The 25735-nt window shown below is 58.0% G+C and overlaps 2 protein-coding genes across 4 annotated transcripts in view; one reads left to right on the top strand and one right to left on the bottom strand.

The window, feature by feature from the left end:
* Nucleotides 1-2658: 2658 nt before the first annotated feature.
* On the top strand, nt 2659-16790 carry CLK3 (CDC like kinase 3). Of its 2 annotated transcripts, none has more exons than XM_030317709.1 (13): nt 2659-2958; nt 6400-6551; nt 7169-7385; nt 9248-9344; nt 9622-9688; nt 12009-12125; nt 12856-13022; nt 14220-14314; nt 14406-14535; nt 14785-14867; nt 15282-15361; nt 15660-15750; nt 16369-16545. In XM_030317709.1, exons 2-13 carry the CDS (start codon nt 6400-6402, stop codon nt 16543-16545), a joined length of 1473 nt encoding a protein of 490 aa, XP_030173569.1. In that variant the 5' UTR covers nt 2659-2958. The 2 variants fall into 2 exon arrangements, with proteins under 2 accessions (XP_030173569.1, XP_030173568.1); XM_030317708.2 differs by having other exon boundaries at nt 2854-2910; nt 16369-16790.
* Nucleotides 16791-17196: 406 nt separating this feature from the next.
* EDC3 (enhancer of mRNA decapping 3) overlaps nt 17197-25735 on the bottom strand; it is a 61260-nt gene continuing 52721 nt past the window's right edge. Inside the window, exons 5-8 of one of the 2 annotated variants that reach the window (XM_032593592.1) lie at nt 24992-25145; nt 22329-22546; nt 17510-19690; nt 17197-17424 (exon numbers count right to left, since the gene is read on the bottom strand). In XM_032593592.1, coding sequence (XP_032449483.1) covers nt 19356-19690; nt 22329-22546; nt 24992-25145 — 707 coding nt within the window. In that variant the 3' untranslated portion in view covers nt 17197-17424; nt 17510-19355. Of the gene's footprint in view, nt 19691-22328; nt 22547-24991; nt 25146-25735 lie in introns of both variants that reach the window. The other variant, XM_030317706.1, reaches the window with a different exon arrangement.

Below are 25735 nucleotides of genomic sequence, written 5' to 3'. Positions count from 1 at the left end.
CTCTAAAATGGACCATGAGGACTGGCCACCGCCCCGCTCTCCCAGGCTCTGGGGAGCACCCACAACTCCCCTCCGGCTGGGTGCTCTGTCTTCCCACTAAAAACAGGCGCTCCCCACGGTAGCCCCCAGCGCCCCCTGAGAACCCGAACTCTGCCTGGCTTGGTCGTGGAAGGGCTCGTGGTCTGCTGGAGTAGGGAATGGCACAGACCAGATGTTGAACTTGCAGAGCCTGTGCAGCGGAAGGCACGGCCCTCAGTGCTGTGGGAGCACAGGGAAGGGGAGCCTGACTCCCCCTTGGAGCACCCAGGAAGGCTTTCCAGACAGGTGACCCTACAGCCGAGGCTCAAAGATGAATTAACAGCCCCAGAGAAGACGAAGATGGATGCGGTAGTCAGGGTGGGCAGGACAAGGAGGGGATCAGAGGAGCTGGGGCCTGGAGGGGGCAGCACGCTGAGCGAGGAGCCCAGCAGGGCAAAAGGGACATCAAGAGGGGCAAGAGTTGCTGGGGGTGTCAGGTGGCTGGCAGCACGGCACAGGGCAGGGGCATTTCCCTGGGGCCTTTGAACCAGGCTGCAGTTCTCAGCCCACACGGAAAAAGACTTGGTGCGCACAAGGGTAGAGGCCTGGGGAAAGAGGCTGGTCCTTGAAGGTCAGAGGATGTGGAACAAGGTTGCTGGAAAGGCATGGAGCAAGGCTCCTGGAGACGACCCACTCGCTTGAGCTCCCCAGGCGAGTTCCCAAAATCTCAGCCTTGGAGGGATGAGGTGAGAGGGTTGGGGGTGGGAGAGTTACCTTTACTTCACCTCAGGTCAGATCTTTTTCCAAGTGCCTGATACTCTGCCTCTTTTTCTTCTAGGTGTGATTTCTTTCAGGAACAAAAAGACAAGCCCTAATGAAAAAAATGAAGCTCTGATGGTAGAATCTGAGGCACGGACAGCTACTGAACTGCAGATTTTGGAGTAGGGGCTGGGAGATGGCTCCTGTTCCATTTCAGAAAATGAGATCCGCTTCCTTACTGAGAGGCAGGGCTCCTGGGTTCCTAATATGGAAAGGGATGGTGGGAAGATGGGCCGGCTTAACCCTTAAGAACCTGGCTCCCAGGGCAGGGCTGGAGACGGGAGTTCCCCTCTCAGCTCCTCCACCCTCAGCTGCCCACGCGGTCCTGGCTTCCAGAAGCCTTGGAAAACGCGGGCAACGCGACGCGGTGCGGGGAGGAGACACAGAGTCCATTCACCTCGTGTGAGTGGATGAAACCCCAGATGAAACCACGCTGGTGTGGCCGCGGCCTGTGGCCAAGCAGGGGGGCCGGGCAAGAATGGCAACTCATTGCCTCCAGCCCTGAGGCAGGATTCTAAGGGAATGGGGACAGCAAGGCTCTCGGTCACCCACAGCACAATCGAAGCACCTCCTGAATTTCTGTATTGGGGGGCGGGTGCCTTTGGTTGGAAGGGGACCGGGAGCCGTTCTTGAGGCTGCGTTAGCGTAGCAAGCCTCCCGTTTTCCCCTAGCTTCCGTTGTTTACTCCGGATGGGGGGGGGGGAGAGCATCTAACATAGAATTGGGGGAATTAAGCAGCCCCTCGAGCCACGCCGTCAGTTTAAGGGAACGCCAGAGACAGAAGGCGAGGTGAAGCACCGCGCCTCTGGGAGGGGTGGCTCCGCAAGCACGGCGCCTGCGGGGGCGGGGGCACGACGCCTCGCGTCAGGGGCGTGCCCAGCCCTCATTGGGGAGTGGGCGCGGCCTGGAGGCGGGAAGGCGGGTGGCCCGCCCTCACAGAGCCGTCCCGGGAGGGGCGGGGCATCGTGCCTTTCGGGCCCTGGCGTGGGGTGGGGGTAGTGAGGGGCCGCAGCCTCCCGCTTAGCCGGGCGACGCTAGCGAGGGCCCTGGGGTGCGAACTCTCACAAACCGTGAGGTCTCCACAAAGGACCACACCTCGGCTTTTCTCCCGTGGAAAAGTGGGGTCTCGTCGTCCCGCCCTCACCAGGGGCGGGGCAGCGGGTGGGAGGGGCTTCAGCGATCCTGTCCTCGCGACCTCGGCCAAAGGGGGCGTCGAGTGATTCGCAAAAAAAGGCCAGCGGGGCTTGGCCGCGGCCGGGCGCGGGCTTTCCTCTGGCGGGGGTCTATTAAGCGGAGACACACTGCGAGTCCGCTTACTGCGCCGCTCAGGGAGAACGAGACTCCCTTTCCCCCAGACCCCGTGCCTCCAGAAGCCCCGTCGACGTGGCTCTCGGGTATCTTCCGCGAATCTGCTCTGCATGCACATGGGAATGTGGGCGTGCCGCATGTCTTTAACCTCCCCCCCTCCCCCGCCACACACACAAAGAATAAGGTCTCATTTGCTTCTTCCACAAAACCGAGTCGCGACCACCTTCCTGGACCTCGGGACACAGACTTCCGTCATCTCTGGCGCCCTCCGGGGTCCCGGGGCCAGGCGGGCGCTCAAGGCCCGTCCGATTTTCACTGAGGCGTCAGCGAAACAATGCCCGCTTCTCCGCGCGGAAAGGGTTGGCGTGCACGGGGGGGTGGGGGTCGGGTCCGAGGAGCAGGCATGATCCCCGGCCGGGTCGGGGCTCCCAAAGCCCGCAGCGCGGGACGGCACCCTTGCGGAGTCCTGAGGCCTACGTGCGTCGCGACACGGCGGGGGGCGGGCCGCAGTCGGGGACGTCCCCTCTGCCCTCCCGGAACCAGTCTCCACTGCTGTCGCCTGGACCGGGGCGGCTAAGACGGGTCCTCCAGAGCCTTCGAGTCGGGGGCTAGAGCGACCAGACCACCGAGAGAGGTCGAGCGAGGACTGGCGACGGCTGCGTCACGCGAGGGGCGGGGCCGCCGCGGGCGGAGGCCGGAGCCGGAAGCGGAAGAGGCGCTCGGAGCGGGGAGTGGGGCCTAGCCGCAGCCGGATCCTGGGAGACGGTGAGTGTGGGCCCAGGCCCGCGACGGCGGCGGCGGCAGCGGCGGGGGGTGAGTTGGTGAAGAGGACGTGCTGGGTACGGGCCCCCGAGTTGCCGGTTCGGTCTCGGCTTACTCTCTTTCTTTCTCCTCCTCGGCCCGCCTCTGGCCGCGGCCCCGACCTCTCACCCCTGACCCGCCGCTTCTCCCCCGGAGGGGCGGTCACCACAGACCCCAACCTCTGGATCCCGCGGTGTCGGAATCTGAGCTGCCTCTGAGGCCCCTGCAGGGATTCAGTTTCGGCCCTGCACCTCCCGCGGAATGGGGTCGGGGTCCTACCTGGGAGAGCCTGGAGGGGCCTTCAGACCCCTCCCATACCCTTGGCTCGAGGCTGGGTCTGTAGACTCCTCCTCCCCGCGCGGCCTGGAGTTTGATTCTGGCTCAGGCTGGCCATCCGCCTGCCCCCGGAGTCTCCCCTGGCCGCCACTGGCGGCGGTTATGGGGGAAGGGGCTCAGGTCTCTAAGACCCAGGGCACGTCTGGAAGGGACGCGAGCGAGAGCCGCGGGCCTCCAACGCGTTTTGTTGTGATGATGGAGCCGCTCCAGCCCGGGGGAGGGGCCAGTCCAAGTTGACAGTACAAATGCCCGGGCTGCTCCCTGGTCCGGGAGTCCCTGTGTGCTTTAGTTCCGGGTGCGGGTGCCCTGGTGTGGACCTGGGGTGGGAGTTGCCTGAGCCAGGCCCCCGTCGAGGCGGAGTTGGCGATCTTCCAGCTTCCCTCCTCCATGCCCTTGAAAAGGAGGAGCGTTTCACCCGGTGGTGGCGACTTGTAAGGTGGCAGGTTTGAGGTTGCAGTGGTGGGGCAGCGTCAGCCAAAAATAACCATGGGGCGCTGGAGTGGCTGGGAACCGGGAGGGCAGACGCTGACCTGGCTGGCTGCTCTTCTCGTCAACCCAGTTCTCTGGCCAGGAACAGCAAATGAGAAGCCGACTAGGCCTATGCTTAGAGAAAAGCTGGCATCCTTGGCCTGGTTTCCTTTACGTTATCTCTTTCTTCTTTGTGTAAGAGTAGAGCCTTCCTGAACATAATTGTGACCCTTAACCTCTTTAAATAATCCATAGGCTGGTGTTTCAGAGAATCAGAGGTAATTGATGAGAAATGGGACCTAGAGCCCTGACTAGGAAGATAATGAGGGATATCTGGTATTTCCAAAATTTCAGCTGCTCAGAATGTGTTAAGGGAGAAGTTATCTCTGCTGTGATTACTTTATGTGGTACTTAATAGCTCTCATACCTGTCATCTCCTTTGCCAAGTTGGCTGGGAGGTGTTATCTCCAATTTTCAGGTATGGTAACCGAGGCCTAGAGTGACTTATGTAAGGTCACAAGGCCAGTTAAGTGGCAGCACTGGGATTTAGTTCAGGGTTTTCTACCCAGTGCTCGCTCTCTCCTTGAGGAAGGTCTTAGGGAGGAAGAAGAATCCTTTAAATGTTAAATCCCTAAGGCATTTAACATAGACCCAGAGGTGTTACCTTGAACTTTTTTTTTTTTTTTATGAAAAAGTTGACTTCAGTAAAGCATTTGACCTGAAGGCATGTGCTAGGCATGTTAAAGAAGTGGCATGATTTAATCCTTGCAGAGCCCTGTAAGAAATTACTATCCCCTTGTTGCAAGAGGAAGTTGAAGGTCAGAGTAGTTTGTTAACTTGCCTGAAGGCACACAGCTAGAAGTGGCACAGTGTCAGGATTCAGCCTGACATCTGTCTGACTCTGAACCTGTGCTCGGTCTACTAACATGAACACGCACAGACCTAAGAATCCTCTAGGTCTCAGGAGGGAGTCTTTGGCCTGGTGCAGACCAAACCACGTCCCTCCTCCAGCTCTGGCGCCTTGTCCACCCAGCGAGGATGGGCAGACCTCTGCCTGGCCACTGGAGCATCTTCCGTGTCACTCAGTGAGGTGTGAGATGCTGCCTTCATTCCATAATTTGGGCACCTGACCCAGGGTGATTGCAGGAAAGCAGTGAAACGTTAGTCACCTGATCAAAACAGAACAGCAGTTTAAGCTTGGGGGAGCTGCTGGTAATTTTACATAGTATTTACCTCTAAGAGTTGCTGCGCCCTGGGCTTCCAGGTGGATAGGAGAAGAAACCTGCTGGGGGGGAGATCGAGGGCAGTGACTTTCTCAGGACCATGGAGAAGCTTCTGGGGCTTTAGTCAGATATGCCTTGCTGCCCTGCTCATCCAAGGGGAGCGGTTGCATTCTGCTCTCCTGATAGACCCTTCTCAGGAGATCGGGCAGCCGCAGTGGGTTTGTCCAAATGTGCTTAGTCAGGCAAGCCCAGGACTGACCACCATTGGAGGTTGGCTAAGGCCAAATAAAGGGTTGGGAGGAAGGCTGGCCACGGTCTCTGGCCCAGCCTTCCAATGGAGCCAATGTCAGAGTTTTGGGTGTGGGTGGAACAGGGAGCTGCTCTCACACATCCATCTTTCCCAGCTGGTGTCTGATCTAGCCTGGCAATTTCCTGTGGTGGATTTAAGTCCCTGCGGAACAGGGATAGTGAGGTGGGGCCCTTTTGGCCTGCCACTCCAAGCTCACAAGCTTGCCAGGCACTCAGCCCTCCGGCTACTCCTGAGATGAGCACAGGAGAAGGTACTGGAACAGGGAATCTGGAAGGGGGCAGTAGTGGTACAGTTAGAGGGGAGGCACTGCTTAGCATGGCACCACAGGTGGCCTGAGGGGCCTTGGGCAAGAAACCTGGATGCCCTGAGGATGCTGGCATCATTTACTGGTGCTGAGACAGAGTGTAGAGCAGCAGCAGGGGCTGGCCAGACCCCCACGTCTGTTTGGCCAGACCCTCAGATGGCCTAGGGAATGTTGGAGAGACCCTGTGCACCTCCTTCTCCAAGGGCTGGTCTTCTTGTCTCTGCCTATGGCTCCTCCCATTGGTGTGTGGTCTTTGCTCCCTTGAGTGGGGTCCAGTTCAAGAGTTTCAGCCAGGCAACTTGGCTTTAAACTTGAGGGCTTTCACCCTTTGCTCCTGTGTGTTGGCTTCCTTACAACAGCCCTTTGACTCTGGCCTCTGGCTTGCAGACCAGTCGCTTCATACAGCCCCACAGACAGGAGGGAATTGAACCCAGGAGGCTCTCCTTTCTCCCTGGCCTTGATCTCCTGTGATGGTGCTCACCATCACCCCCTACCCACCCCCCCCCCCCATCCACATTCTGTCTCCGCACCTGTGCTGGCTCCCCTGGTACCCCGAGTGCTCAGGACGACGGTGCTGTGCTGGGGAGGCAGCTGTTTGTTTGTTCACTGGTGGAGAAGGGTGTTGCCCATTGTCTGCTGTTTGACCAGTGTGACCTCAGAGTTCTTCTTCACTTCATAAACCCCTGGGAGGGGCTGCCCCCAAACAGAACAATGGGCCTCTTCTTCAGGAGCTCCTAGGCTTCCCGAGCAGCCCTGTGGCTAGAGGTGGCTGGCTGCGTGTTTAGCAGGGCTCTCTGTTCCTTGTGGCCTAGATGCATCACTGTAAGCGATACCGCTCCCCTGAGCCAGACCCGTACCTGAGCTACCGATGGAAGAGGAGGAGGTCTTACAGTCGGGAGCACGAAGGGAGGCTGCGGTATCCGTCTCGAAGGGAGCCTCCGCCCCGGAGATCTCGGTCCAGAAGGTGACAGGGGATTAGGTGGGAGGAAAGGGCTCCTTCCCTCACTGGGACCAGCGAGACGGCCTGGAGGCGTGTGGCAGCCCTGGGTCCCATCAGCTGCCTGCCGCCTCTGCCCTGCGGCACCTTGCTTACTGCCCCTGACCTCATGTGTTTCTGGGCCTCCGTATTCGCTGCCATCCTTGCTGCCCCTTTCTCTATCCTTGAGCCTTTTTTTCTCCAGCCACGTCCCCCCATTTTCAAAGCCAGCATCTTCCCTGCTGACCCCTGAGCCTTCCTCGATGGGGTTAGGAACACAGTCTTTGTCCTTTCCAGAGGTCGGTCCCTTTGCCCTGTCTTAGCAGCCACAGGGAGTTCTGGGGCGCTGGGACCCTCCGAAGCCCTCTCGCTGCTCACCTGCCCTGGTGCCCTGCCGCCTGCACTGGAGAGTTGCCACCAGCGGCCAAGGTTCTGGAGGCTGGACTTCACACATACACCCTCTCTCCCCTCCCCTCAGCTCCAACAGGCTGCCCTTGTGAGCTCTGTGTAGGGGTCTCCCCACATGCCTTTGGCCCAGAAGCAGAAACCTGGCCGGTGGGAGGAAGGTCCCCATCTCACCAGTGTCTTTGTCCCCCTCCTGGCAGCCACGACCGCCTGCCCTACCAGAGGAGATACCGGGAGCGCCGCGACAGTGACACATACCGGTGTGAAGAGCGGAGCCCATCCTTTGGAGAGGACTGCTATGGATCTTCCCGTTCCCATCATCGTCGGCGGTCGCGGGAGAGGGAGCCGTACCGGACCCGCAAGCACGCCCACCACTGCCACAAACGCCGCACCAGGTCTTGTAGCAGCGCCTCCTCGGTGAGTGGTGGCCAGAGTGTGCCGGCTGGGGCTTAAAGGCCTCACCTCTTTCTAGCCTTCTCTCAGGCTGGCTGGTGTGGGTGAGTACTGCCAGCCCCGTGCACGCGCATTTGGTGTGTGTGCGCGTGTGCGTGTGCGTGTGCGTGTGTGTGTGTGTGTGTGTGTGTGTGTGTGTTGTCTGGTCCAGGTGCAGGGCTGAGCAGCAGGCCCGGCTCCTCTGTCTTCTGGCCCGTTGGCAGTGGCAGTGATAGGGGCTCTGGTTCCGGCGCTGGCTGGCCCCCGGCCTGTCTATGTCTCCACACGGCTCCAGGCACAGGCCACATGGTGCGAGTGGCTAGGGACACGTAGAGAACCTGATAGGGTTGCCGGTCTGGAGCTTCGTGGCCTGGTCCTTCCCACCCAGAGATTGCCCGCACGTGCAGCCGCGTGTTCTGACTGGTGTGGACGGCACCCACCTCCGCGGTCTCGTCTCAACACCCCTCCTGAAAGGCCTGGAGGCTGGAGTGCCCGCGGGTAGGGGACGTCTGCCTGTCAGTCAGCTCAGACCGGGAGCTTCCCCTCCGACCTCCAGCCAGGCCCTCTTCAGACCAGCCTCTTCCTGTGAGAGGCGGTCAGGATGAGGGGGACGGGCTGCCTGTGTGATCGCGCACCGGAAGAAATGGCAGAGAGGCCCGCAGCCCCAGGTCTTGTCCGCTCGCGGGCCGCGGGCCGCATGCCAAGAGTGGTGTTCTTAGCATGGAGGTTGTATAGCTCTCTGCCGAGACTGGGAGCCCCTGCGGCACTCGGGCCCCTGCAAGGAAGGCCACTCGTGTGTCTCTCAGGTTACGTGCTGTCTTCTCTTCTCCTCCCCACCCCTCTTCCCTCCCGCCGGCCTGAGGAGTAGTGGCGGAGGACAGGCAGCCAGGCATCTTCTCTGCACAGCTTTCCTGGACTTCCTTGAGTGGCCACGGGTTGAGGGTTGACTGCAGGTGCCCTGCGTGGCCTGGTGGCCTCCCGCACACTGCCACACGCTGCTGCAGATGGCGGTGCGGGTCTGTGGCTCTGCTGCTTCTCTTTTTGGTGCCTTCTGTCATCACGAGGCTCAGGATGGCCTGGCCTGTGAGTATCACGGGTGTCAGGGCAGGAGCTGGCTTGGGGCCTGTGTGGGCCATCGTGGTAGGAGGCCGGCTGGCCCAGAGGATCCCGGGCTCCTTCCTTGCTCGAGGCCGGTGGCACAAGGGCTGCTGACAGAAGGCCATTTCTGGTGGCGATGTGAAGTCTGGCCTCGGATGCTGTCTGGGGACAGGTAGCAGCTTGGCTCTGAGTGGCAGCTGTCGGGCACGTGCAGGGCTGCGTGTTCAAACAGAGGCAGGCAAGGACGGGCTGGGCGTTCTGCAGCTGCCACCCACACTGGACGATCGGACCCGGGCTGAGCCAGCCACCTTCTTGCGCCGTTCTCGCTGCGTCTTCGTCCCGGCCGGAGCCATCACGGGAGGGCCCGGGAGGGGGACACTCAGTGGAGAAGGGAGTCGGGCTGTGGCTCTCTGCGTGGCCCGGCCCCCCGGCAGCAGAGGCTGGTCGTCTTTCTGAGCGTTTGCGGCGCCCTTCTCTTAGATAATGTCCGAGTTTTCTTTACATACCTGTAGCTGTTTTTACTTTTCTGTTTTTGAAGTCAGTTTGTGTCTTGACGTGTCCCTTGCAATATCCCTATCGTTATATATGCTGTGTGCCTTATGAAATGCTGGGATCTGGAAAATCCAACCAACCAACCCACCGGCTCCTCACCGTCTCCACCTCTGCCTTTGACTGACACCTCAATCTGTCAATCGGAACCGCCTACCATGCGATTGGTCGGATGGCGTTTCGGGGGGCGGTGCATGCAGAGAAGCCAACAGAGCAGTAAGCGCAGCAGCCGGAGTGTGGAAGATGACAAGGAGGGCCACCTGGTGTGCCGGATCGGCGATTGGCTCCAAGAGCGATGTACAGCCACCTTTCGTAAAACTTTACCTCTCTACTTTCTACCCCCCTTGTTAGACGAGACCTCTCCTGCCTGGAGGGGCCTCTATTGCGCGTGGCGCCTTAGCGGGGCCACCAGTAATTGCCTGAATGACACAGACGCTAGCAACTTCTGTTTTTAAGAGTGTAGCAGTGAGAGAGAAACCTTTTTTGTTTTTGAGAATTTGAATGCTGTGAACTTGCAGGAGCTGCCGACCCTCTGCCCTCCAGACCCTCACGCCCTGCTTCTTTTCTCTCCTAGATGAGATCGTGGGGAACCTGGGTGAAGGCACCTTTGGCAAGGTGGTGGAGTGCTTGGACCACGCCAGGTGAGCCTTCCTCCTGGGAAGAGCTAGCCTGGGGCTCCTGAGGGTGGCGGCGATCGGTTTATCCTTTTGCTTTTTGAAGGGTAGCACCATAGCAGGGTGCTGACCTGCACATGTTGGGGTTCTTCTGATCCCCGAAGGTCGGGAGACATTCCTGGGGTTCCGCAGGCACGTGCATCCCTGCCCAGGTAGTGCCGGCCAGTGAGCGGGGCTGCCCGCGTTGCCCCACGTCCCCAGGGCCGTGGTGGTGGGTGTTGGAGCAGGGCCAAGGCCCTGGCCCTTACGTGGTCTGGGGCCGCGTCTTGCGATCTCTTTTAGGGTTTGGGCCTAGCGGGGGGGTTGACATACTGCTGCGCCCACACCAAGCATGGGCCCCCACCCTCAGAGGCCTGCCTGAGAGGCCACGCACGTCCCAGTCGAGAGGGACCTGGGCTCTTTTACGTCACAGGCTGTTGCCTCCCCGGAGGTGGCCAGGGTTGATTGCGGGTCCCTCTGTGCTCAGGTAGAGTTGGGGGTATACCTGTGTGTGTTCGGGTGCTTCGGGGGAACCTTGCCGCCTTCTAGGCTGAACAGGGAAACGCTCTCGTCCCTTTGCCGTTCCTCAAGGCCAGAACTCTTACCTTAGGCTGGGAGGCCACCTCCCTGGAGCCCATGACCTCCCTTAATGGCACTCTCTTTGGTTTGGTGCGCTGGCTACAGAGTGCTCGTGTCCATGCTGTCTCACTTGAGCCACGTGCCACCTGTCCCGACCCTTCCACGGTGTTAGAGGTGAAGAGACGCACTCGGGGTTTACCTGTACCCCCAGTTGTTGAGGGCTGGCACCAAGAACCACCACACGGGGAGCTCGGAAAGGACAGTTAGAGCCAGCAATCCAGTTAGCCCTGTCGTCCCCAATAAGGTGGTGACGGTGACTGCGAGGAAACCTCCCTGGGCTCCCAGTTCCTGTTTAAACACCCCTTGGACCCAGCAGGGCCCAAAAGGTCAGGGCTGGGACCAGTGGGCCTAGGGATGGGTAGACCACACTGGCCAGAGAGACATGTGGCAGATCTGAGAGCTGTGGCACATGGGCGCAGCTGAGCTCTCTGGGCTGTGGCATTCTGAGCAGCCGGAGGGAAACTGAGCCAAGTCCCTAACGGGCAGGCACAAGGCTCAGGGAACTTTTAGGGGCTCCAAAGGGAGTTGGCCAGTGGGGGTGTTATGAGGAGGTGACCTCCAGCTCAGCAAAGGGAAGGGCCTTATCCCCAGAGCCCTCCAGCCCTAATGCTGGCTGCCTGTGGAAACGATGAGCTCCCTGTGTTGAAGAGGAGAATGCCATTGAGGGGTCCTGTTCTAGGAGCCTGAAGCAGGGTAGCCTTTCCTCTGAGGTCCTTCCCTGCCCTGGAAATCCAGGAAAACGGGATAGGGAGAGAAAAACCGGGTGTTCTCCAGAACACGCCTCTGCCCTGGGGCCAGGGAGACTTTCCTTAGGCACCATGGCCAGCCTCCCAGACACCTCGTGGGGTCACGTCCTTGTGGACCAGGGCGGTGTCACTCCCGTCCCCCACCAGGCCTCTGAAGTCTGGCTGTCCCTCCCTGATAGCCATTGGGCCCGGCCGCCAAATCTCAGCAGGTCTCCTGCTCTGCTGGCATCCTGCAGGCGGCCTGCGGGGCAGGGCTGGGGGCTGGGAAATGCAGGGCAGGAATTGTTAAAATCCTCACTGGACACCAAAGAGGACTCCTGGCGCTCGGTGGTCTCTGAGAAATGTTGTGGCTGGTTGGTAGGCAGGCTGGTGGGGCTGCAGGGAGTGTGGTAAAGGGAGTGATCCTGGGGCTCCCAATGAGGTGCTCCCCGGGGCGCCCTTCTACTGGCACCCTTAACCTTCTTGCCAAGGCTTCGTTCCCCCCTAGAACCCCCACCCCAGGGGGAGCTGTTTGGAGATGTGCTTATTAGGAAGGTCAGGAGGTGCTGCAAGAAAGTTCTGGGTGGGATGGCCTGGCCAGGGTCAGGGCTGACGGGCCTACAGGTTGGGTTACTGAGTGAGCTGGTGCTGGTCCTCTGCTCCTCTGCCCACTGCCCTCTAGTTGCTGGCAGCTGGCTGACATCAGATAAGCCTAGGCTGGCACGGATGCCAAGAGCGCTAACTCACAGATGCCAGGGGAGAGTAGAGGTCTGGTGTCACCTGGGTGGCAGGGGTGTCCGGTGTCTGCTGTCTTCAGAGCAGGCCCTGTTCCTGGAGTCCTGGATGGTATTTGCCAGGAGGTGCCAGGTGGGGGTGGGGGTGGGGGTGGGGGGAAGGGCCGGGGCGCTTCTCACAAGAACTTGCACTTCCTTCCCTGGTCCCAGAGGGAAGTCTCAGGTTGCCCTGAAGATCATCCGCAACGTGGGCAAGTACCGGGAGGCCGCCCGACTAGAAATCAATGTTCTCAAAAAAATCAAGGAGAAGGACAAAGAGAACAAATTGTGAGTGTCGGCCGGGAGCAGGAGGGAAGCCTTCAGTGGGGATGGCGTCCCCTCCAGCCCCGGCTGCCTAGACCCGGGGGCAGGGCCATGTCCTCGCGTCCCCTCCAGCCCCGGCTGCCTAGACCCGGGGGCAGGGCCATGTCCTCTCACTGGCCCCGGGCCTGCTCCCAGCTCCCAGAGCCAGGGGAGCTGGGCCAGTGAGTCTCGCCAAAGGGCCTTTGGATTTCAGTCCAGCCTCCACCCCAAACATTTCTGTGTTCCCAGGCAGTCCCCCAAGCCCATTTCTGTGAATAGGGGCCTTGGGGGTCACGGCAGGTGTAGACAAGACACACGCCTGAAGCCGTTGGGGCTCTGGCATGGTCAGAGAGCTCCGAAGGAGAGCCACCTCCGCACACACAGGCTAAGCAGCTCCTCTCCCACGAGCACTGCGCTGAGCCCTGCAGACTCGAGAAGCTCGGTTAAGGGAGCTGGAAAAAGTGTGTGATGCCATCACTCTCTGAGGTGTAGGGATTATGCCCAGGTCATAATAGATGGGGCAGAACACCTAGGACCAGAATTCCCCCTACAGCAACAGAACTTTAGTCCTTGCCCTGAGCTGGTCTGGGGGACTTCTGTTGGGGAGACGTGCCCCAGTGGCCCGGAGTGGGGACTGGCTTCACCTGAGGGAGGGGCGGGGAGCCAGCCCCCGCCCTCCAGCAGAGCCTGAGCCCCACCCATCGTCCTTCTCTAGCCTGTGTGTCTTGATGTCTGACTGGTTCAACTTCCACGGTCACATGTGCATCGCCTTTGAGCTCCTGGGCAAGAACACCTTTGAGTTCCTGAAGGAGAATAACTTCCAGCCTTACCCCCTACCACACGTCCGGCACATGGCCTACCAGCTCTGCCACGCCCTTAGATGTAAGTGACCACACTTCACGGGGCATGTGGGGTGGCAAACTCGCCCGGCGGTCTTACGCTCCCCTGTTCACACCAGCACGCCATTCTACAGGGCCTGAGAGACACCAGGGCCCCTTTAGTTGAAAAGCCTTCAGGTGGGAATCTCTGGGAGGATGGAGAAGCTTCAGTCCCCTCCAGGGGCCTCCTGAGCCCACCTGTGCCACAGGCACTCGGGAAGGAAGGAGAGCGGCTGTAATCAGTTCGGCTACTAGTACCTTCTCACCTTCCTGCAGAGGATGAAAGGTCAAAGCCTGTCCTGGCAGATCCCACCCCCAGGCGCTGCCCACACGGACACCCTCTGTCTGGCCATCACATCCCATCTGCCCGCCAGCCTTTAAGAGCCTCTTTGGTGGCACACGTGCTCAGCACTGCAGGATTTGTGGGCAGCGCAGGACAGAGGCTCCTCAGAGAGGAGGTAGACAGGCCTAGGGCTAGGCTGTATGCGGTCTGCACAGATGGTGGGGACGGGGACGGATACTCCAAGCAAGGTGAGCGGCGCAGTGAGGGCCCAGAGCCCGGCACATGCTGAAACTCACTCTGAAGAAGAGAGGGGCCCGTGCTGGGGAGAAGTGGGTCACAGCGTGCTGAAGGGGGTCTGGAGCCAGAAAGTGAGAGGTGGCGGGTGCCACCGTTGGTGGGGCAGGGGCCGGAGGAAATGGTAGGTATGTCCGCTCAGGCCTAGGTTGTGCTTCACGGGTGGCCCCGTGGTTAGTTGAACGTTGTTCCCGCCATCTTGACATTCTTAATGACTTTTGAATCAAGGGACCTGAGTTTTCATTTTGCCCCGGGCCCTGCAGATCGCGTAGCTGCGCTAGGGAGAGGGACCCATGCCAGGGCTGGTGCTGCAGCTTTGGTGAGAGAGGCTCAGGAGGCCAGGCCCCCACAGAGGAGGTGAAGGGAGGTTTTCTAAGTGGGAAAAGTCTCCCCTGCCCCTCTCATAGAGTGTCCGGACCTTCCAAGGCCCCAAGCACAGAGGACTGTGGAGAGGGAAGCTGGTGTGGACACAGTCTGGTATCCCTTGGCCTGCTGCTGAGGTTAGGGGTGGGCAAGGCTCTGGCGGGCCGGTTGTGGAGGAGGGAGCCGGCCCGGAGTTGGCAGGAGGACCAGAGAGGCGGCCAGGGTTCTCAAGTTTCTGCTTTTTTCCTCCCGCTCTCTCAGTTCTACATGAAAACCAACTGACCCACACAGACTTGAAGCCAGAGAACATCTTGTTTGTGAATTCTGAGTTTGAAACCCTCTACAATGAGCACAAGGTATCGGTCAGGGCGAGGCCGAGGCTGTGCTCTGGGGTGGGTCGCCCATGGCACGGACTCCTGACCTGGCTCGCCCCCCCTTGCCTGTCAGAGCTGTGAGGAGAAGTCAGTGAAGAACACCAGCATCCGAGTAGCTGACTTCGGCAGTGCCACCTTTGACCATGAGCATCACACGACCATCGTGGCCACCCGTCACTATCGCCCACCTGAGGTGATCCTTGGTGAGTGACTACAGCCCCCCGGCCCTGATCCGGTGGACAGCCGTTGGGGGAGGGTACAGATAGAGACAGTGCCCGCCACCAGGGACCGATGCTAGAGTCACTGCGGTTGCCGACTTGGCCTTCCCGAGAAAGGGTTTCCTGTTGAGGTTTGGGCAAGAGTCCTGCCAGCCGGAGTGGCCGCTGCCCTTTGACCTCTCGGCTGGGAGCACAGGGCTGAATCTCATGGTTTCTCCCCATCTTGGCTTTCAGAGCTGGGCTGGGCCCAGCCCTGTGACGTCTGGAGCATTGGCTGCATCCTCTTTGAGTACTACCGGGGCTTCACCCTCTTCCAGGTGAGGCCCATCCCGCGTCACTGCACTGCCCCGCGCGCTGCTCCCCTGGCAAGTGGCGGGGCCGGTGCGGGGAGCCCTTCAATTCAACCACCCACCAGTCGGGGAGTCTGGTGCTCAGCCTCGGGATGGAGGGCCAGGGCAGAAGGAGCGAAGGGCAGAGATGGGCCCAGGCAGGGCACGTTTTGGGAAGAGGTGTGTGGTGATGGATGAGTCCACCGAAAGGCTGAGGGGTGTGAGCCTGACCCTGAGGGAACAGGCTGGCAGGCTGCCGCCGGGTCACAGACCGGGGCTGCTGTTCCACTGGTGGATTTGCCTCTCCTGGGGCAGGGAGGGCACCTGCCCATCTTTTCTGTCCCTTATTTTCTCTGAGGCTGGTACTGACCCCTGCTTGCTCTATCCACGACCTTCCAATAGACCCACGAGAACCGAGAACATTTAGTGATGATGGAGAAGATCCTGGGGCCCATCCCGTCGCACATGATCCACCGTACCAGGTAAGGAGCCGGGTAGCGCCCTTGGGGCTGGCCTCTGGGGCCTTTCCGGTCTTGGCAGTGGGTCACGAGCCTGTCTTTCCGGGACAGCCTGGCTCCTCCGGGCTCACAGCGGCCTTCCCTGCCGTACACACCGAGAGACTCGGCGGACCGCTTGCCCTGCTGGGTCAGGCCGGCTAGGAACCCCGACCCCCACCTGGCTTTGCTGCCGTTCCCAGAGTGCCGCGGTCTACCCCAACCCCCACCCGAGACTTGTGGCCCCTTCCCCACCCCTACCACTTGACCTTTCCCTCACTTTCAGGAAGCAGAAATATTTCTACAAGGGGGGCCTGGTTTGGGATGAGAACAGCTCTGATGGCCGGTATGTGAAGGAGAACTGCAAACCTCTGAAGGTCAGTTTCTGGCTTCCCCCAGCTCCCCTCAGGCCAGGGAGACCCCAGGCACCAGGCAGACACACAGCAGAGACAGGCCAGGCTGCTAAAGGCGGCCTCCTCGCCCGGGCTCTGCCTGGGGCCGCACCCGAGGCTGCTGGGCGCCGGCACGGGGCTTCATGCAAACTGCCCCAGAGGGGCCCTGAGCCCTACCCCTTCCCCGGAGGGTGGCTATGGACATAATTGGGGAACAGCAGAAGAGCCCTCCTGTCCCTCTCTCCTCTCAGTTTTGGGAAGAACTAGGCAGGACAGAGGGGAGGGGGAGGGGACACGTAGACACGGCCCGGAAGCCTCTGGCAAGTGCATTTGGTGCTCGGACAAGCGAATTCTGCAGAGGTGATTTCTACCCACCTGTCAGGACTTTGCATGTGGGGGCAGAGGCACCAAGCCAGCAAGACGCCCAGTAGCCTAACAAGTTCAGAGCAAAACGCTCTACACGGGCATGAGAGGAAAGGAGCTGCTCACTGTCCAGGAGGGGAGACGTAGTCCTCCGGGGAGGCGTCACTGCCTCCTTGACCCCCGCAGCGAGGCTTCCCACAACCCTGCCGTCACACTGAGGCACCTTGTGTCCCTGAGCAGAGTTACATGCTCCAGGACTCCTTGGAGCACGTGCAGCTGTTTGACCTGATGAGGAGGATGTTAGAATTCGACCCTGCCCAGCGCATCACACTGGCCGAGGCCCTGCTGCACCCCTTCTTTGCCGGCCTGACCCCCGAGGAGCGGTCCTTCCACACCAGCCGCAACCCAAGCAGATGACAGACGCAGGCCACCACGTGCGATGGAGAGCGGGACTGGGCTGCCCGGCCCCTCTTCTCCAACCTCCACCACCACCGGGCCCCAGGGCCAGAGCCACCAAACGAACAGTGCAATGTGAAGGAAGGCAGGAGCCCGCAGGGGAGGGGACTTGATACCCGGCTGCCAGAAAGCACAGATTTGACCCAAGCTATTTATATGTTGTAAAGTTATAATAAAGTGTTTCTTACTGTTTGTAACCCCTGGTACCGGTGTGTCCGTCTCCAGGCTCCTTGCCTTCTCCTCCCCCTACCTGATTAATAAAGTCTTTCTTAGCAGTTCAGCTTGTGGAGAGCTAAGTGTGAACTGGGCACGGAAGGGCTAGCCAGTGGAAAGACAGAAGCCAGGGGTCCCTCTGGGCCCAGAAGAGCCTCAGAAGCGGGGGGAACCCGCTGGAGGGCACCTGCTCCCCTCAGCCCGTGTAACCTAGGGGAAGTGGCCCGCTGCACCTGGGCAGGGGCGCCTAGTGTTAGTATTCTTCCATCCCTGTCACCGGCTGGCACTTGAGGCCCCATGTGCCTGACAGTTGGTTTCCCGGAGGCTGTCAGACATGAAATGATCAAGCTGGGCTCCTACGGCCCAAGTGGCGGTACCTCACTGCAGCCTACACAGCAATTTACCACAGAGCGCAGGACTCCGTCATTCAGCTTTATTTTAAGTGCTGGTTTTTAGTTCCCCAAGAACTGCAGGAGTGACAGTCGACCACCTGACTGGGGCCCCTTGGGGACTGGGCACTGGGGGGCAGGAGGCCTCCGAAAAGAGCCGAAGGTAGAGGAATCATGCTTATCTTTAATACCACTGGAGAAGGCCCGGGCCGAAGGCAGGAAGAGGCTCCAGAGCCACCTGCAGGGAGAAGACGGAGAGGCTTGGGCATAAGCTCCCAGTGGTCCCTTAACACGGTCCTCACCCCAGGGCCACTGCAACTTACCGGAGCAAGCAGAGTCCGTTGGGCTGGGGTTCCTCGAGCTCTTCCTTCCACTGTACCCAAGGGGGGGCCTAACTGCATTAACAGGCAGGCACCCAAAATCTGCTTAATGGTTGCTTACAACATACAATGCCTGTAATCCAGCACTGCTCCTCAGATTATGGCCCTGCCTCTAAAGAGAGGGCCCCATCTTGGGAGCTTCTTGGCCCTGAGAGTGAGCAGAAGCTCAGGGAGGATACACACGACAAGGCTCACAGTCTGGCTTCCTCCCACTACTGGAGACAATTTGTTTGAGGGAGGATGGGAGGAAAGGAGGGACCAGCCCTCTGCCCTGCCTCATCTGCTCCTGGCTATGCTCCTAAAAGAAAAGTGATAAGTAGCCTGAAACCCAAGGTACCAGGGCCTACCCTGTGTCCACGATCCTTGGCGAGCCCTCCCACTCGCCGCCTTAACCAGAGTGGGTGGGCAGAGAACAGAAGGAAGCCTGAATTCCTGAAAGAGGCTTTTAAAAGCATGAGCTTTTTGCAAGGACCCTTGCCAGGGACTCCAGGGCACAGCTCCTGTTCTGAAACCAGCCTCCAAGGCCTAAGCCTGTGAAGGTCCAAGGGCTTTACTGCCTTAGGACCTGAGCAGCAGTATGTTCCTATGGCTGAGCCCCACCAGCTAGCTCATCTAGAACTAGACACATTTTGGCATCTTTGAGATAGGGGGCTGGCCCCAAGCCTACTCATCTAGAGTGGACAACCATAAAGGGTTCAAAGCCCAGACACTGTAAGAACTGGGGTGGAGCCCAGACAGGGGAGGGGCATGCGCCCTGCTCTGGGATGACAGCTGCAGAGGACCCTTTCAGGGGAAAGATTGGGGGGGGGCAGAAGGAAGTTGGGGTACATATGCAGGCAAGGAAGTTGGGGTGGGATAGTGGTAGCCGAATACAGAAGCACCAGGGAGCCTCTTCTGGCTCAGCACCAGGCTCCCCCAGGGACCTCCCCAATACTGAACATTAAAGCTGCACCCTGAGGGCTCTGGCCCCAGACTAGGCAAAGGCTCTGCCCCCAGCTAAAGAGAGTATGGGGCTGGGGGGCACGGCTGGCAAGATGGGCACTGTGGTTCTACAGTAACATAACCTTATACTACCTATGCTGAAAACAGAAAAACAGTATAAAATCCCAATACAGTAAAACCATCCTGATGTCACCCCCTTCCCTGCCTCTCGGAGCGATGGGAGTGGAAAGGAAGGACCCCTGAAAGAAATCCCAGCATAAAACTTGCATCAGCTCAGGAGAAAGGGTCAAAAGCCCCCAAATCAACTTGTGGTGGGGCTCTGGGAAGGAAGCCTCCTCAAAGCCCTCAAAATGAATGCAGAGTGCAAGTCTGCCCTCTAGCGGGCAACTGCAGCACAGCCAGTTCGACATGATCAGAAGGTGGGGCTGCCCGGCTAGGGAAGCAGGGGAGATGAAGCCGCAAGCTCCGGCAAGGAGGGGCCCCCAAACAGGACCCACCCCATCCCACAAGGTGCTTGCCCAGGCCCCAGTGACTGTAAACCTGAAACACGGGTCTGTGAGCTGCCTAAGTCTGTAAACAAAGCCCCACCCAGCCGCGAAGGGGGCCAAGTGTAGAGATGCCTAGAGCCACTCAGCCTGCCACCCACCCCGCACACCCAGTGGGAAAGCCTTCCCTGGCTAAGGGCAGGTGACAGGTCATTTTTAAATATGATCTGTTCTCTCACAGAAGTAACAAATCCAAAAGCGAAAAAATTTAACAAGGTCCATGAAGCTTCACATCCTTAAGGCGTTCGTTGTCAAGTTCAGTGTGTCCGGAGCAGCAGGGGACTGCAGCGCCCAGAGCTCCTCTAGGCAGAGTGCAGTGGAATGACAAACTTGCAGCCAAAGGGTGAGTGGTAGCTGATGCCCACCTCCTGGAACACCTGCTGGGGGAGGCCGATGTCGCACAAGTAGACGCGGCCCGCACGCTCCCCCAGTGGTAGAGGCAGGCCCAGAGCCAGTGACCACTTGGCATCGATGCCCTGTTCGCCTTCATGCACAGGAGGGTCTATGCTGAGCACCGGTGCCCGGTTCCGATTGGCCCAGGCGACAGCTGCCTTGTACCAGGGCTGGTCCCGCAGGAAGGCATTCTCGGGGCAGTCCAGGCAGTTGATCACTAGGTCCACGGGGCTAGTGGGCAGATCTGCAGGTGGAAAGAGCACCATCTGGGAATCGCTTTAAGTAGAGAGCAGCCCAGGTAGGGACTAGAGCCCACGTGGCCCCAAGGGTACCTTGTTCTGACACCACTCCGAGCCTCGCCACAGGCTGGCTTTCTCAAGACTGGGTCAGGCTCCGGAAATTCCAAGGCCTAGTTGGGCTGGGCACCAGAGACCAAGGGCACATCAGCCCGACGGACCACTGACCTCTCACAGACCCCCAGGCCGAAGCACTGTCCTGATGGCTGTGCAGGCCACCTCTGGGCACAGGAATGCACATCCGACTAAGCTCTGAGAAGGGGGAGCCCTGCCCAGAGCCCAGCAGAAATGGGCTGACTGGCCCCAGAACTGCAAGCAGGCCAGAAGAGAACACACGCTTACTTATTCTGCCTTGGGCTAGCCTACTCACACCTCAGGAACCAGCTGGGCCTTGCTCATCCCGCCCTCCCATCTCATGGAAATGGGCCGTCCTTCCAGCCCAATCTTAAGAATGGAGAGGGAAACCTATCACTTCTCCAGGCATTTAAAAAAGCTTCCCTGCTCAAACCAAGCCTCTGGGACAGCATAAAAACAGAGGTCTCAACAAGTATGTTAAGTCTTGACCAACCTAAGAGGATAAACTGAGAATAGAAGAAATCAGACCAAACTCAGACCATCCTCAGACTTAGCTGCTAGAGTTGAAAAAGGAAGGTTTTTTGGGTAGCCAGAGGAAGAACTACCTGGAAAAGGGCATCATGTTACAGATCTCAAGAGGGGGAACCCACAGCAGGCCCCCTTCCTGGCTCTTGGCCTAAAGAAATGATATTTCTCAATTATGGACTCATGGCTTCCTTACTTAGAATAAGCCACCATGATGAGGGGTCGGGGGATGTCCCTGTGGGCCATTAGGCTCTCAACAGTAAGAGTGCTGTCTTACGTTCTATGTGCACACAGGAGCCTGGCCTGATAGGAGACTGAGGTTCTGGCCCAGGGTCTGGCCCCAACTTGCCATCTGACCCCTGGCAAAGCCCTTTCTTCCTATTTCTTCTCTCCACTCCTCCCCAGCTCACACTAAAACCCTCTCCAATCACTTTGCCCCCCCCCCCCCCCTTGAAACTGCTCTGGTCAAGATCATCAGGAGCTTCCGCACTGCTAGATCCAGTGGTCGATTCCCAGTCTTCGTTTGAGCCTAACCTAGAGCTGCTTGCTGGCAGAGCTGACGGCACCACACCCCTGCTTTTCACTTACCTTCTAAGTGCCTAGCTCTCCTGGTTTCCCTTCTCCTTCACTGACCACTCTCCTAAGCTGGTCTCTCAACTCCCTGATTTTTTTTTTTTTTTTAATATTTATTTTTGAGAGAGAGAAAGAGAGAGAGAAAGAGAGAGAGAGAGAGAGAGGGAAAGCAGGGGGAGAGACACAGACAGGGGAACAGATGATCTGAAGCAGGTTCCGTGCTGACAGCAGTGAGCCTGACGCAGGGCTTGAATTTGCAAACCATGAGATCACGACTTGAGCCAAAGTTAGGACGCTTAACCTGACTGAGCCACCCAGGCGCCCCTCCCTGACTTCTAAACAAAGAACTCCCTACCTGTTCTCTCTTTCTAGGAGATAGCTTATCCAAGCTCATCAGGGCTCATTCCCACCTATACACTTGGCCCTCCAGGCCGGACCCCTTCACCCACCTGCGGACCCATCTGTATCAGTCAACATTTCCACCTGCATATCCACTGAGCACCTCTACCTGAGCTTCTGCTCTTCCTGCCCAAACCTCTTCCCACAAATCTTCCCATCTCAGGATGGCACCTCCATCCTTCAGGTGACTGAGGCCAAACACCTTGGAGTCATTCTTAACCCTTCCCTGTCACATCGCATATATCCAATCTGCAGCCTCTAGCTTAAAAACTGATTTAGAAACCGACCACCCTTCACCTCCTCTACCAGAATCACCAGTCTGTGTTCCAGTGTATCATAGGAGCCTCTTAACACCTCTCTTTGTAAACCTCTAGTCTACTTCCAAACAGCAGCCAGAATGATCATTTGGGACCTGAGATGGATTCTATCTTCCACTTATTCCTCCAGTGATTCTCCATTTCACCCAGGGTTAACATTCAAACCCTTATAGTGATCCACAGGTCCTTTCTTTACAACCAGACCCTAAGAGGTCTCTGCTACTCTCTACCCAGCTCTCGAACACTCCAACACTCTCTAGCTCCCTTCCCTGCTTTGTCTCCGTAACACTGACCACCATCTGACCTAATGGAAACGTTACTTATTTGTCTCTTTGTCTGTCCTAACCAGAACCTAAGTCCATGAAGCATGGATTAAAAAAAAAAAAAAAATCCACCACATCCTCAGTGTCAGGAGTAGTGCCTGTTCTGTAAAATGAACAAATGGGTCCCCAGCTCTCCATATGAGAAGTGGGAGAGGGAGGACAGTGAAGGGATGGGAAGTAGGCAGGTCAATACCCTAACTACTTCCTTTATGCACGAAAACTTACAGACAGAACAGACTTTACACCTGTGGTGCTTTTCCACATGCCACCACTGGGCGGCAGCACCAGACCACCAAACTCCAAGAGGGGGCGGGGCGGGGGTGGGTGGGTGCGCGGGGGCTTGCCATATTAGCCCAGCCCTAGCAAATGCTCACCTTTGAGGTTAGATACTTGTTGGCCTTGGGTCTTACTGAAGAGAGACAGCTCGTTGGTGATGGACTCCAGCATCTTCACAAAGTTGGGCAGGAAGAGGATGACCTGGACATCGTGGTTGGCTAGATGCCTCCCACAACTGATCCCCTGAGCCCCTTTCACATGGGGGCCACACAGCAGGGCCACTGTAGGCCTCTGGTGAACATTTTTGGGATTCAACCTGGAACAGAAGGTAAATAAGCGCTATCAGCTGCAGACCTGCCAATCCCTTGCACCCTAAACCAGACGAGTGCACCCGTTGCTCTCAGAGTTTTTGACAGTCCCAGGCCCCGAGGGGGCCAAAATCCACAGCATCCCAGGTCTACAAGGTGGCACTGGCCCTGTCCCACACATCAGTGTCATTTCATCTGCTGGGTCCTCTCACTAGGCAGTTAACCCAGATCTTGTTCCATATAACACGGTTGCCAGAACACTGCTTTCCGATCAAACCACTGAACTGTTCTATGTGTCCTGTGAGGTCCAAATCCTGCTTAGCAAAGACGCTTCTCTACCTCTACAGCTTTCACTCTTCTTCCCCAACATGCTGCTCCACTGAAGCAAGGCTGGCCCCGCTGTGTCCTGTACCTGTAAGGCTCCTTCCTGCTTCTCCTTGTCAATTCTGACCCACGTTTTCTTTGAGATCCAGCTCAAGGCTCACGTCTTCCAGGATTACTCTGGCTCAACTCCTAAGAAGCTCAGAGCAAGTACTGAAAATGGCAGTTCTAAATCGTCCTCAATCAGTTGCCAAACCAAGTTCTCTTTACCAAGCTGCCAGTAAGCTAATAAGGGCAACACTGTAGGTACGGATGGTACCTCTTCCCTAGAATGCTGTGTGGATCAATGGAGGTATAGACAGCATTTAAACAGGGCCTGACACATTATAGCACTGGTCACAGAGGAGGCAGCAGGCTCGGGGCTTCCTGGTCTCCTGGGCTGGCAGCTCCCTTGGATACCCACTTCCTGACGAAGTCATTTCCAGCTCCTGCCATTCAAAGCTGAGCCACAAGTAAGGAGGTTTGGAGGATTAACTCTGGAGCTGTTCCCAACCCACAGACAGTACGCTCTGCCTCCAGGGCAGAAGGCAACTAGAGACGGACAGCAAAAAACAGGCTCAGGTCCCTGCTTAGCAGTGACCGTCACCTACTCTCCCAAAGGGAGGAAGATGACAGATGCTGTTCAAGTCAAAAAGGAAACCTCTGTCCTCCAAATAAATTCTAGGGAATTTGGCAATGCACTCTACCTATACACCAAACCATTTCATTTCCCCCACTACGTCTGCATCTTAAGGAAATACGACAAGTACTTCTCCCTTCGGACAGATACTGCTGCGCTGTGGCGTCTGACTCACCCGTGTCCGTTCCTGAAACGGACTCTTCCTCTCACAGAGGCACCCTGTCAGGACTCAAAGCAGACCATGGCACCGCCTACCCCACGGCAGGGGGCAGAGTCCAGGCCTATCTGGGCGGGAGACCGGCTCCACCAAGTACCAGCAGTGTCAACGTGGCAAGTCTTACAGCTCTGTGAGCCTCAGCCTGCTCAGCCTCAAACACCAGGCTAGATTTACCTTCGAAGTGAAGTTAAGAAGATCAAATTCAACACTGTTGTGCAAGCACAGTGATAAACCATATGGGACCCCACACACATGACAAAGATTACTGGCTGTGGTGATCTTTCTCAAAGGAAAACCAGCAACTGCTGCAAAGGAGCTGGAGATGGCCTCCTGAGAGTTCCAACGCAGGGAGAAGACAGGCACAAGGACAACCGGCCCCAAGAAGCCAGCTGGAGAGGAATGTGACCTGGTGAGGACATTCGCACCCTGCCCCCACACTGCTGTTTCTTTGGCAGCTCCCGATTGCTCAGCTGGTCCAAAGCCCTACTTTCCAGCCACACAAGAGTGACTTTCCAGATCCCGGCCACTCCCATGCCCTCAATTCCCTCTGCCCTCGGCGCCTTCCCTCCCGACACCTGCTCCTGCCCTCCCTTCCTGCTTGCCCCGGTGAATTCCCCCTTCTCCGCAGGACGCAGCTTAGATGCTGCTGCTCCAGGCAGGACAACTGACTTGCCCAGCCTGGAGTAGGACTGTGGCTTCCTGTACGTTCTGGTTTCCTCTACCACAGCATCGTACTTTCTGGAGACCTCACCAGCCTTCCGGAGGGCAGGAGCGTATTTCATTCTTCTTTGTGTCCCTAGTCCTAGCACAAGGATTGACGCATGATCTCAGTAAATGACCACAAATAAAATTAAGCACTGCTCTTGATATCTGGGCCCAAGGGCAGGTAGGAAGGCACCGAACTCCAGCTCTCACACCCAGTTGTAAGAGTGGCTCCAGAAGTTCTCAGATATGGAACTTGGGGTTGATTTGTATCCCAGCCTGTCTGAAGTGAATGACAAGTGCCAAAGGCTGCGTCTCTGAAGGCTCACAGAAGGCAGGCCTCTGGTGGCCAGCAGGAGTGTCATGAACCAGCTATTATCAGGGAGAGAAAGGGTCAAAGGGTTAAGAGGGGCAAAAAACCCCTCGCAGCACCCAGGAAAGTGACTTCACAGAGGGACTCACACTGACAAACTCCTCGGCGAGCAGCACCTGCCCACCATTCTGTCTCCTGCCGGTCTGGAGGCATTTATTTACCTGTTGGGTCCTCCGAGTAGGGTCAATGCCATCTGACTGGCACACACCCCTGTCATCTCCAGTCTCCGCTCCAGAGTCAGCCCGTGCTTTTCGGCCACAGACAACAGCTTTTTATGCAGCTCATAGGAAACACTTGGGACAACCAGGCCCGAGTCTGCAGTTCAAAAGGAGGTGAGGAGAGAAAGGGTAAGTGATAACAGGAAACCAGATCCACAAGTGGGTGTACTCAATCCAGGATTCTGTGAAAGCCAAGACTCTAAGACCAACCCTCCCCTGGCCCATCTGCCTGATCGGGACCGGGGTGTGCTATGCAGCCCTCCAGGGCTCAAGTAGTGGACGGGAAGGGAGTAACAACTTGTTCATGTTACCAAAGAGCAGAGGCGAGCTTCAGCGCTCTTAGCAATTTAGCTCTAGCCATAAAAGCCAAGTCTACCAAGATCAATTTTGTTACTACCCAGAAAAGGCGGCACAGCATGTAACAGCAACCTATCGGCCACGTCAGAAGGGAACACGTTTTTCCCAAAGTGGGGGGAACGCCATCCCTGGCAGTGGGGCTAGTCCTCACAAGCAGGACTTCTTCCCCAGAAGTGGAACAGACGCTAAGCCTCCTGACACTCTGCTCCCTGCTGCTCACTGTCTAGGCCGGATGACTTGCTCCCATCTGCTCCCTCCTCCTCCTCCCTCCTCCTCCTCCTCCTCCTCCTCTCTTCTACTCTGTCCTTCCTCTTTCTTAAGAAATTCAAC

Source organism: Lynx canadensis, chromosome B3, assembly GCF_007474595.2.
Source record: "Lynx canadensis isolate LIC74 chromosome B3, mLynCan4.pri.v2, whole genome shotgun sequence".
Classification (NCBI taxonomy): domain Eukaryota; kingdom Metazoa; phylum Chordata; class Mammalia; order Carnivora; family Felidae; genus Lynx; species Lynx canadensis.
This window is presented reverse-complemented; position numbering and strand designations above follow the sequence as displayed.